This window comes from Schistosoma haematobium, chromosome 3, assembly GCF_000699445.3.
Source record: "Schistosoma haematobium chromosome 3, whole genome shotgun sequence".
NCBI classification, from domain to species: domain Eukaryota; kingdom Metazoa; phylum Platyhelminthes; class Trematoda; order Strigeidida; family Schistosomatidae; genus Schistosoma; species Schistosoma haematobium.
In genome coordinates this window covers 2133483-2147395 of record NC_067198.1, presented here as the reverse complement: position 1 = coordinate 2147395, position 13913 = coordinate 2133483, and the positions used below count along the sequence as shown (strand labels likewise).

At 34.4% G+C, this 13913-nt stretch overlaps 1 protein-coding gene across 1 annotated transcript in view; it reads right to left on the bottom strand.

Moving 5' to 3' along the window:
• The window catches only part of SOX5 (Transcription factor SOX-5), a 50243-nt gene that overhangs the window by 7686 nt on the left and 28644 nt on the right, over positions 1 to 13913 (bottom strand). Inside the window, exon 6 of the mRNA XM_051212747.1 lies at positions 9132 to 9432. Coding sequence (XP_051068660.1) covers positions 9132 to 9432 — 301 coding nt within the window. The remainder of the gene's footprint in view (positions 1 to 9131; positions 9433 to 13913) is intronic.

Below are 13913 nucleotides of genomic sequence, written 5' to 3'. Positions count from 1 at the left end.
ACTGGGAGAAATACAAACTACACCGTTGTAATGATGATAATCTGTTATTTTGTTTCAATCATTATTATGATGATTACTATTATTATTTTGACAATTTATGTTGTAATCTCTTGGTGGCATTAACACCATTGTTATTAATGATATCAATATTTGCATAAAATAATTCTTTCCATTGTTGTTGTATATTTTCTAACATTGATAGGTTGTAATCTATAATATTTTACAACATCATGTTTGGCGTTTGTTGTTAGTAAAAAACTTAAACTATTCACCAATGTACACATACACACACACACCCTCTCTCTCTCTCACACACACCACACACACTCTCAGTCTCTCAACACAAAGCATATCATTACTATGAAGAGTAAAGTAAAACCAAAAAGTAGACGAAGAACATACACACAAGTGTGCGTACACACATCTATGTACACGCACACACAAGCACACACACGCACGCACCAAGTGTGATAGACATAGTAACTAAAAGAAAAGGGTAACTGAAAGAACAAGGTTTACTATTATTATTATTATTATTATTTAACTTTTCAATGTGTTAATCAACGATAATATTTTAATAGTTTGAAATGGATTATAGAAGATAGGAAAAGGTAAATGAAAATGTAACAACAAGTAAATTTGTTAAAACAAAAAACAAAAAAGAAAAGAAACTTAAATATATTTTCATTATACTACTGTTAACAACAACAACAACAACAACAAAAATCATAATTATTATGCTGATATACATACAACAGTAACTAACAATGAAGAGAAGAAACAAGACAATGTTTAGTAACAAAAGAAGTGAAGTTGTAAGAACAAGAAGGAAAAAAAGAAGAAGAAAAAGAAGCAAAAACACGAAAGAAAAAAGATAGACTGAAAGAATTGAACAACTGAATGATATTGTGTAAATAGGTGGTGAAATGACAAGACTAAGTTACCCTGCTGTGTATATGTCCGTGTGTGTGTGTGTATGTGGGTGGGTGGGTGGATGGGCGTACGTGTTTAAATTTTACTTGTGATGATTGTTGTGAACAAAGGTTGAAAGGAATTGATGTAGAGATGATAATAATAATAATAATAATAATAATAGTAATCATCATCATCATCATCACCATTAAATCGTTTATTACTTGCCACCACTGTTGTTTTAGATGCCGATGTCAAAATCATCTATAACTTTGTATTCACTCTGTTTTTTTTGTTTTTCTCTTATATACATCATTACATATTACCCCATTAACCATAGAAACATAAGCTTAGGATTATGAGTAGTATATATATATATATATGTAAGAGAAAAAAACTATTTATACATATATACTTGGTTATCATGTAATGTACAGAATAATTAACTTGTATTATATGGTATTTTTAGTAAACCCTTTACTTCACATCATTTCAATGTCGAAATAGCATTGGAAAATATATATAACAAAAAAGGAGAATAATACAGACTGAAGGCAAACGAGAACGAAGAAGAACAAGGGGTGGAGGAGGAGGAGGAGGAGGAGGAGAAAAAAGAGAATAACAGCAAGAAAAAAAATTGAAGAAACAAAAGTTGTTTAAGTGTCAGTTCTAATCGGTTTGTTAAATTTTGAAACAAAAGACAAAAACGGAGCGAGAAAGTGTGTGTGTGTGTCTCTGCGTCTGTGTGAGAGAAAGAGAGAGAGAGAGAGAAGGAGAACAATAAAGACAGATAGAAACAGAATCTCATTCTAATCGGTGAAGAAACAACAACAACAAAAATATATCACAAAATGCACCTATTTCTCATTAAACTAAATTACCACACAGAGATAAACGCATACATGCACACACACACACACAGAGAGAGACATAGGTAATATATGTTTTATGAATTTTCGTGTTCACTTAATGTAAGGTTCTTCATATCGTTATTATTATTATTATTGCTACTACTACTGCGGAACATTAAGAGTACAAAGTAAAGCATTCTAAGCAAAAGTGGCTAGTGGCTAGTAGTGGGATCCAGGGAGCGTAACATTTCGTCCTATTTGAGACTCGTCAGCTGAATGTATCTGTATTTCACAGTTGATGTTCACTTCGAGATTTATATATATATATATATACCAATAAGAGACTGATCAATTGTAGTCTTAAACATTAATAGGAAGATCCATATGATCATTACATAATCAATCATTCACATTACTTAAGTGTTCATTTTGTAGTTAACTGGTCATAGTTATAAAAATAAATCAATATATGTTTGTACTGTAAACAATATGAAATGACAGGCAATAAAACATTACCCAAATATTGATTTCATATTGGATACATTTTTTTTAGAATTTAATTTCCAACATAATAAAGTCTCTCCTTATCATATCTATGCTGAAATACCTTAGTCTACTTTATAATCTATAGAATATTGTTTCAACAACCTATTTGGATTGGTTTAAAATTTCATTCTCCCCTCCCCCTCCAAATGTTTTGGTACGACCGACAGTGGGAAGAGTCCACTCTCCCTCTCTAAATGCTCTCACCTGGCCACCTACATACAATCACTGACATGAAAGTCCTATTCACTACCTTCTCGCGTTGAGGGTGTCGTTTACAAAATTGAGAGGACAAAAAGCGAATGTTCGGCGATTTAACCAAGTTGGTGGATATGGATGATTCATCTAGAGAAGTTGGGAAACCCTGATTCCAAACCAATGATGCACATGTGATACAGGATCCTAAAGCAACAAATGGCATATGAACCAATCGTTGATGACTGACTACAGTGAGATTGAATCTCCTGACGTTGGTACACTATCTTGTGAATTATACCTGTACGTCAAAGGTTTGGGGATTGCTCCCCTAAGAATACAACCTGATTCAGTTTGGGCACTCGGGCAGTATCCCGGCCCTCATACAAATCGAACGATTTATATGGTGCATATTTATTTGGCGCCTCATTGTACCAATGTTTATATGTTTTAATAATAATAATAATTGCATGCCGGTTCAGTGGTTCAGTAGGTTAGGCGTTCGCGCGCGAAGCCGAAGGCCCTGGGTTCGAATCCCGCGAGCAGGATCGTGGATGCATTCTGCTGAAGAGTCCCACAATAGGATGAAACGGTCGTCCAGTGCTTCCAGGTTTCCAAAGGTGGTCTCACATCAGTCGGTTCATGATCTCAATTAAAAGAAATTAATAATCTCCACAAACCATATACTAATAACCATCTACCTGAATTCTTTTATGTATACAATAGAATATAAAATATGACAAAAAAGAAGAGAATGATACTGTTCTTTGTGACATCAGTTTTGTCATTAACACTATACTACTAATCGATATTAGTTGAAGATTGTTTACGTTAAAATATTGTCTTATCTATCTATTACTTTCATTGGTACTGGAATCTATTGATGATGAATGGCATAATACAATCTATCATATTTCATAGTTAGAATGTTTAAACAAGATTCATACGACTATTCTGTGATTGAATGTATGGAAAAGAAAAAAACCAGAACTGTATCTTTATCAAGAGTAATTCTTGTTTTGTACTATGTATTTATCATTATTCATTAAACAATTCATCTAAGTGGAATCAAGTCATCAAGAGGGAGGAAACATGATGCTATTATACATAAAGCGGTAATCAAATAGAAGTCAGTATAGGGTTATGAAGATGATTAAGTTTTTGATTGAGATCATGAATCGATTGATGATATTACACCTTCATTGAAAACCTGGAAGTACTGGGCGGATGTTTCGTCCTATTGTGTGGGACTCCCTCAGAATTCGAACCCAGGACTTTCGGTCTCGCGTGCGAATGCTTGACCTCTAGACCACTGGGCCGGCCGGACTCCAATGGTGTTAATGTCTAATCTCAACCAATCCACGAAATTGCGCGAGACTGAAAACCCCGGGTTCGAATCCCGAGAGCGAGATCATGGATGCGCACTGCTGAGGAGTCCCACAACAGGATGAAACGTTCGTCCAAGTTTCCAAAGGTGGTCTAACATCAATCGGTTCATGATCTCAACCAATCAAATAATAATCCATTTTATGATTTGTTGTTTTTAGTTGGTACTTACCGGTAAAGGGCATTTACTATTTACTCATAATTTATAATCCCTTTAAGACTAGGAAAAGATCAGTTAATGGTGTGTTTTATGATTCATGTTAGAATCTCTAAACAAAAGTGTGAATCACTTATGATTATAGATCTGTATTGGTGGGAATGATCAATAAGTGTACACATTTCAGATTGTCTCCAGTTATTTAACTCATAATTTTCGATATTGACAATCTATTTGTTTGTGACTAGAGAAACAACATGATTATCTGACTGGAAATTCCTATAAAAAGTCTACACAAGAATTTGAGCTGATAACTACTCCATAATTCATAATTATTATTGATAGTGTGGTGTGTACTACTGATATCGATAGATATAAGTAGCATGTATCATCAAATGAAAATGAAATGCCTGGAGGCAGAAACTTAAGAAGATCAAAGAAAAGTGAACGACAACAGAAAATGACTAGTTTGGAAGGGAAGGAATTATGGATTAGCATTTTTCAAACGAAGTATTGGTTCTCAGATTTTACTAAGAAGTTCTGAAATACGAAGATTGGACGTAGTGGAATAGCAAAACTTCGTTTTATATCGCAGTTTCTTATCAGTTACTTACAACCTAAACAAGTAACAAGCGTGAAATAACTATAAGAGATACTAATATGTTAAACCGTGTCCATATTTATAGGTTGAATAGATGAATATTCTAGAATGAAAACTAAGTGGATAGAAACACAATTATTCAGAAATGAACCGATCTAGGTTAGGCCGCCATTAAAAACCTGAAAGCATTGGACGGCCGTTTTGTCCTCAGTAGGCTTCATCGAAGACTACATAAAAAGGAATTGAATCTAGAATCCAACAATGTTAATGGTTAGCTTTACTCAATCCAAGATATTGATTAATCACTTTTTATTGTCGTGGATGGGTGTGTGGGTAGCTACTTTACGCTCAACACAGTTGAACTCCACTGATCACGGTTTCTCGCTAAAATTCCTCTCGAAGCTAATTACTGTTGAGCTGAGTTTTATAATGAGACAAAACGTCCGTCCAGTGGTTCAAGGTTTTCATTGTTGGCCTACCTTTGACCAGTTCATGATTTCAATGACATTCAACAAACTCCACAACCGAAGGTCCTGAGTTCAAATCTCACGAGTGGGATCGTAGGTGTACACTGGTGAGGAGTCCCACAATAGGACGAAATGGCCTTCCAGTGCTTCCAGGTATTCAATGGTGGTCTAACATTTTGATCAAAAAAATTCTATGATCCTTAAAACATGAAATAAATGACCACTTTCAAGTGGTCATGGTATGCAATTGCACTCCTGTCATTTTAGTCTGAGCTTCTTTGGAGTAGACTCTGAGATGTTGGCACTTATTTTCTCTTCTATTCTCTAATGTATGATTGAACAATAGTAATAACTGATGATTAATGAGAATAAATAGGAAGGATGTTAAAACTATGTTATAATGGGAGATTTGACATATCTCTTTAATACAGAGAATTTAAGCTTAAATCATTGGATTGCTTATTTGATTGAGATCATGAACCGATTGATGATATTACACCTCCATTGAAAACCCTGGAAACACTAGATGGATGTGATGTCCTATTGTGTAGGACTCCTCAGCAATATGCATCCATGATCCCGTTCACAGGATTCAAACCCAGGACCTATACTGATGGTTACTTATTTCTCTATAATTTGAAATGCTTCAGAATCTTTGAAAGACAAACTGAGTCATGCTTTAAAGTGGGTTTTGATAGAGAATACTCTGTACAATCTATTAAACTTGAGCATATAAATAATCCTTCATTTATCTATATCATGTATGTATACATGTATAATGGTAATTGTATCTAAGTATATATAACTAAAGATGAATATATCATTGAGTGCTAATGTTTACATTCAATTGAACTAAATGAACCGATTAGATATAATAATAATAATAATAAAATACATATACATAATCGGGGTGGGTGGGTGGAGGATAAGAGGTACATACAATAATGATCTTTTTTCAATATAATGGTCAAATTAACATTATTATAGTCAAGTATACTACATTGTAAAACCTGCTATTCCTATTTGTTTTTTCTCTATACATGTCCCAGATTGATACATATTCATGCACTAACAACTCATCCTATAAGAGTTACATATACAAATACTAATCCATTTACATTTACACACACACACACCCATGCACACACACACTCATGCACACACACACACACTCAGTTACACACATACACACCCATGGCCTTTGTTCAAAATACTACCGATGTACTGAATTTTCAACAATAACACACAAAAAAAAAACGAAGCGGAACATTTGATCTTATTCTTTTTAAATAAACAAATAGATGGTATACCATTTTTCAGTTGATTACATAGATGGATATGATAGAAAAAAGGTTGGTTTATGATTTCAATAAAATTGTATGTTAGTTACATAATATACACACATAATTACCATTACTATTATCACTATTATTATGATTATTATAGCTGGTATACTATTGTTGCTACCCCTATCAACATAAGATAATTTCCTTTATTATTTCATTGATTAGAGATCAACATTTAAGAATAAAAATATTCAAAAAGAAAGAAAGAAAGAAAGTGTGAAACAGCATTGTAACTATACCATTTGTATAGACGTTTACATTTAGAAAACAAAAATAGTTAGCTTAGTTTTACCTTTAGTAATCATTTACCTCCTCCCTCCCTCCCTGCCTCCCTCCCCCCACCTTCATATCCCTTAAGTTACGGTAAGTTTGCTTATATTACATCATGGATTCAATTAAATATGACTAAGTATGAAAGACTTCAAAGGTTTTACAATGGTGCATCTTATCAATATATACACTTATTGTTAGGCAAAGACATGTATATATACAAATCTTCTCCACCCTCTTAGAAACAATCCCATTATAGTTAAGATAAACGAAATACTGAAACGCTGAAGATAATACTAACATACAAATAAATAAATAAATAAACAAACTCTTGATCATTATTTTTCACACAATTACCATAAACAACAAATAATGCAATAACAATAACAATCATTATCATATTAATAATAAACGAAGATGTTGAAGAAACTGTAGTGTACTTTAATGAATTACAGTAATGATTAGGCTTTTGTTTATCTGATTAAGAGAAAGACAGTTGAAAGAAGAGAGAGAGAGAGATAGTTTGATAGAAAGAAAGAAAGAAAGAAAGAAAGAAAGAAAGAGAGAATGGAATGGGAAATGGTAGAAAGATAAAAATCAAGCAAAGAGAATCATTCACTTGGTGTTGTTTTTACTTATATCTTCCCATTGTTATTTAAGATTGAAATTGATCAGTCTCATGTTGGTATATGTGTGGATTGTTTCGATATAGCCTTAAGTCATAAGCTTTTAAAGCAAAGATGGATAATGGCTAGGAGTGGAATTCAATTTGGGGCGCGTTTTATCCTATTTCGGACTTGTCAACACAAGCAGGTGGTTATCAGGACTCAGTAGTTAAGTGGATAATACGATGGCGTTTGAAGCGAACGGTACTGGGTTGGAGTTCAGGAGTAACTATCAACTGTGGGATGCAGGTACATCCAGCTGACAAGTCACAAATAGGACGAAACGCGCGTCAAACTGAATTTCACTGCTAGCCACTATCTATCTTTGCTTAAGAGGATCATTCATTTTATATTTATTAACGAGAATAGTTGTGGTTAATAGAATATTTCTTTAAATATTGTTTGTAGATAATTCAAAATAATTCAAAGAAACGATATTTAATAGTTGAATTCATGGGTTGATTTAAGCTACATCACAATTGGAAACCTGAAAGTGCTGGATAGCCGTTTCGTCTTAGTATAGAACTCCTTACTGGTGTACATCCACGGTCCTGCACGCAGGATTCGAACTCAAACTTTTCGGTCTTATGAACGAATGCTTAACCTCTAAACCAATGAGCCAGCCGGCATCCAACCGTTTCAATGTCTGGCTTCAATCAGTCAACGAATACACAAAGGAGGTTCACATTTTCGTATGGCTAAGGTTTCAATAAACTTTAGTATACTCCATTTTACTCTTGTGCACAACATCACAAAAGCCCCATTTTATGACCGGTTTCAACTATGTATTTGACAATAGAGGATGATAGATGTTTATTCTCAACTCTTAGTAGGTCGTTTGATTTTATTTGTTATCATATTATCAAACATAGATTTATAATGAGAAATAAAAACAATCAAACGATGACTTCTAAATGGAATAAAATGTTGATTATTACATTTCATTGGGAATAAAAGACGTTATGTAAATGTGTTAAAACAAACGTAATACTTTTTGATTGAAATCATGAACCGACTGATGTTAGACTATCACTGAATTCCTGAAAGCACTAGACATCACTTTCGTCTTATTGTGTGACTCCTCACCAGTGCACATCCAACCCAGAACCTTCGGTTTCACGTGCGAACACTTAACCTCTAGACCACTGAGTCGGCCGTAATCCAATGGTGTTAATGTCTAACTTCAACTAGTTCACGAAATTGCGCGACCATTTTCCATTGTACTGAGATAGATACCTGTTTCTACTTGACACGGATTCGCTCCACTGATTACAGCCTCTCACTAGAACTTCGAGAATTCCCTCACGAAGCTAGTCACTCGTGAGCATATGGTAATTATCAGTGTAATTAATAATATAATACACTTTAAATAAAACTTTAAACTGTTATATGTGTAAACAACAATCATAAAGTTATGTTTAAACACTGAAGTAATTTGAAAGTTTTTGCGATTTCTAGTAATGGTGTGATGTGTGCTACTTATATCGATATAAGTAGTATATAACACAAATCAGTAGTAGAATGCCCGGTAGTAGAAGGTTGAGAAGATCGAGGAGAAAAGAATCGGAACAAAGAATGATTGGTATGGAAATGCAGAAACAATGAAGTCTAAGACAATGAATGAACATTTTACAAGTGAAGTTTGGGAGTATGGTTTATCAAGCAACTCTGTAATCATGTACTAGATGTAATCGGTTGTCCTCATGTGTATGGTATTAACTCAAAAAAATACACTTACCTAAAATATCTTCTACAACTTTTTGAGCTTGTTCATCTGTTGAACCAATCCATTGTCTACGTGATGAATCACCTCTTGAACGCATTAATTCTTTATATTCAGATATACGTAATTTTCGACCATCAACAATACATGTACGCTTTGGACGTGGTCTATAACGATAAGCTGGATGTTCTTCCATATGTTGACGACTTAATCGAGCTTGTTCTTCATAATATGGTTGTTTCACTTCGGCACTCATAGATTTCCATTTGGCTCCGAGAAATTTAGATATACTACTATTATGCATATCAGGGCATGCCTGTTTAAAATAAAGAGAAAGAATCTTTATAATGATAAAGTACAATACCTGTGAGTAGTATATCTCAGTTACTTGATTAGAAGTAAACAAAATCTTATCACTTGTCAATTAAACAAAACTATGGAAGTGAATGAATACAAAATTTTTCAGTCACTAAATGAAAAATGTAACCTGTCAAGAACTAGAAAGGAAAACCCAGGACAGAGTGATTTGGAGATTACTGATCAGCGGCTTATGCTTCATTCGGGGTCACAGGCATAAGTAAGTACGTTAGTAACCTGTCAAGGTGATGAACGATACAACCGTTGAAGTGAATTAGTTTCACAAACAGTTACGTCAACTAGCAGTCACAGTAGTTTTAAATTAAGTCGGTGTTTGGAATTTTTTATTCAGATGAAAATGATTTCTAGACTGAAACCTTGTTTGATGAAGTATTTAGTGATATGTCAGTTGACAGATGCATTCCAAGTAAAGACAGGTGTCAGATAAGGCTGTCTACTCTCCCACTTTCGCTTTTTTCTGGTAGTTGACTGGATTATGAAGACCTCGACATCTGAAGGGAAAGCACGGACTACAATGGACAGCTCAGAATCAATCAAACTTCGCAGATCAACTGGCCCTCCTATCCCATACACGCGAAAAAATGTAGATGAAGACAACTAGAGTAGCTGCGGCCTCTGCATCAGTAGGCCTCAACATACGCAAAGGAAAAAGCAAGATCTTCAAATACAAAACAGAGAACGCCCACCAAATCACACTTGATAGCGAAACTCTAGCAGATGTGGAGTCCTTCACGTCCCTGAGAAGCATCATCGATGAACAAAGAGGATCGGATGCTGACTAAAAGGAGAGGATTGGCAAAGTAACGGCGTATTCCTACAATTGAAGAACATATAGAATTCAAAACAACTGTCAACAAATATCAAAGTAAGAATCCTCAAAACAAGCATCAAGATAGTTCTACTATATGGAGCAGAAACGTGAAGAACTACCACCACCATCAACAAGAAGGTATAAGTATTCACAAACAGTTGTCCATACAAGATACTCAATATCCGCAGGCTGGAAACCATCAGCAACAGCCCCTACTGTGGGCAAGGGAAACCAGCTTACATCTGAAGAGGAAATTAGAAAAGACGTTGGAAATGGATAAGACATACATTACGGAAATGACCAAACTCCATCACAAAGCAAGTGCTATCTTGGAATCCTGAACCGAAACGAAAAAGAGGAAGATTAAAGAACACACTACATCGGCAATTGGAAGCCGAAATGAAAAAGATGAATAACAACTGTAAAGAACTGGAAAGGATTGCTCAAGATAGAATTCAATGGAGAGTGCTAATAGGCGGTCTATACTTTTCCACAAGGAGTAACAGGCGTAAGTACCTAAGACATCTTGAATTGAAACATTATTCATAACTGTGATATAGATTAGTAATTTGGTTTATTTATCATTTTTTAAAAAAATAGTTTAAGAGTATTTACCCAAGGGGGTACAAAAGTACAAAAAAATAAAACAACTGTCCATTACATTATAATTATTCCATGACATTGTTTGTTTATTTGTTTTTTGAAGGGAGACAACTATGAAACTAACTAAATACTTTCACCTCAATTAATCAAAATAATAATCAGTTTTCCCTCCCCCCCTACCTCTTCACTCTTGCTCTCTTGGTAGCCTGTTTATTATCATTAGTACATAATTGAATAGAGAAAATCAAAAACAAAATACGAAAATAGGAAAAAATAATCTATGTAAAGGTCAAACTTAATAGACACAAGAAAAAGAAGGAGAAGAAGAAGAAGAAGAAGATGGTGTTGATGAGGAGGATGGTGATCATGATGATGATGATGATGATGAAGAAGAAGAAGAAGGATAAGTTTATACATAATTCCATGAAGGTTAACTACATAATCGGTGACCTATTGTTCATTTATTTTATTATGATTATTTATTACAACTGATTCATGCTGTTTATTTTATTATTTTTTTTATGTGTAATATAATCCCGTCGAGTTTTTCTTTTCTTCTTTTTTTCTCTCTTTTCGCCCCCCCCTCTCTCTCTCTCTCGCTGTTTCTCTCTTCTTTTTTTGGTAAACAACAGAACTAGATGAAACAACTATGTAACCATTAAGGATATATATATACTTTTCTTTTATTTGACGAGAAAAACAAAACAAACAAAATGCACAAAAAATAAACAAACACACACACACACACGCACAAATAAACACATACACACACAAACAGACAAACAAACAAACAAACAAACACATTTTGTTTTTATTTATAAATAACATGTAATCAAACACAACAGAAACTGATAACCTTAGTTTACATTTATTACACATCGTATGGTACATGTCAATTTCAAAGAAAAGAAAAAAGAGGAAGAAAACAAAACAAAACAAAAAATAAAGGAAAATGGTACTGTTGTTGTAAATGGTATACAAAATAGAAATGTGTTTGTTTATTCTAATGATGATTGTTTATCAAGTCAATTTGGTTATAACATGAGAAGAATATAAAGAAGAGGAAGAAGAAGAAGAAGAAGAAGAAGAAGAAAACAAACAAACCCCCCACCCCCACATTGTTGTTGTTGTGATTATATCGAATACATAATTAATCAGCTGTTCTAACGACTGTTCATAGAATATCACAAAAAAGAAAGGAGAAATTAGTTAAAAATAAGCCTAAGAAGAAGAGATAGAAATGAAAGAAGAAAATAAAGACAATTAAAAGTTTTAGTTTTTGATTGAGATCATGAATCGATTGATGTTAGATCATCGTTGGAAACCTGGAAGAATTGGACGGCTGTTTCGTTCTATTGTGGGACTCCTCGGCAGCTTTCTTCTAACTTACTCTTACAGCATAAAACATCGCTCGTCGAAGCAGTCGGTGGTTGGGCATACGGAACACATGTCTTAGTCATCCGAACTGTTGAAGTTTTGCTACTTCATCAAGTGATTTGCCATTCTTACCGAGTACCCGTTTCCTAACACCTGCATTACATACTTGTTGAGTCGGCTTTCCGAGAACTGCAACGGAGCCTCCAGAGGCCCTAAAGAAGCCGAAGAGCCCTAGCTAATCAGAACATGGTGGAGCTTTCTAGAATGCCAACTTGGCGTGCTACTATTGGTCAGTAACATAATATGTCTTTTAGCGGATTGGTCAAAATATGATGTTGATTTAACAACTGTTAACATCTATAAATACCCGTGTTTTTCTGTACAAAAATAAACCTTTGGAGTAAAGTGTTTTTCACTTATTTTGCGCCTTTCCTCTCGAGTCAGGTCGCTGCGTAGTTCTAGCTTGCGGGTTACCAGAATAGCTTAGGAACCAAATAAAGTTTTCAAATTAATATGACTTATCAATACTCAGTGATCCCAGGATATACGAACACTGCTTCGAAGACACCTATGATCGAGTGGACACAGAGGGTCCACCTAGGGAAGTTGGAAGACTCTGATTGCAAATAAATGGTTCACATGGTCTCAAGGATCCTGAGGGAATAAATAGCGTATGAACCAATTGTTGGTCACTGGTTACCATAGGACTGCATCTCCTAACTTTGCTCCACTGCCTCCTGGATAAGACCTATAGATCAAAGGCTCCAAGTGTGACCCCCTAAGAAAAGTAGATGCTTCGGTTTGGGCATCCGGGCAGTATCACAGCCCCCTACACACACACACACAAATCAAGTGACTTTGTGTTGCAGATGTAATCAGTGCCTCTTTGTACCAATATTTATATGTTCAAATAAATAGATAATAACTTTGTAAATTATCTTGGTAACTGAAAGCAACTTCTCTTGATTACGGTCTCATTTTTTGTATACATACAGGCGATATACCATACTATTCTAATGGTCACTTCATATTCAATAGTAATGTTGTAGTGAACAGAACATCAGTGGGGACATTCAAATGTAATTGAGTTCATCATCACAGAGAATCTCACTAAAATCTGAGAACCATAGTAATTTGCAAAATATCAATCCATCATATCAAACTTGACTGTTCCTGTTGCAAACATCATTCCATTATTTCAGATTTCATTGTTCATACGTTTTAATACTAATTGCGTTCCGTTCCCGTTCTTCCGTCACCGACCTTCTACTGAAGTACATTCTATGCCTGACCACCGTTATATACTACTTATGTAGATATAAGTAACCCACATCAAAATGTAACCATCTTTTGTTTGATATCATCATTTATGTAAAAAAAACGGTTACCTATTCATTGTGTCACACATTGTGTCATTTATACATGAAAATCATAAACCAAAATAAAACTTACTATAACTACTACTAATGTACTTATTAATGACATATGTGTATATAGAATTACTATGAAACAAAATGTCAAATACATTTTGATCCTCCCCTCCCCTCCCCTCCTCTCTCCTCCCCCCACCTCACCTCACCTCAAAAAGCTTATACTTAGAATGTTTACACTTGATCATATATTTATTG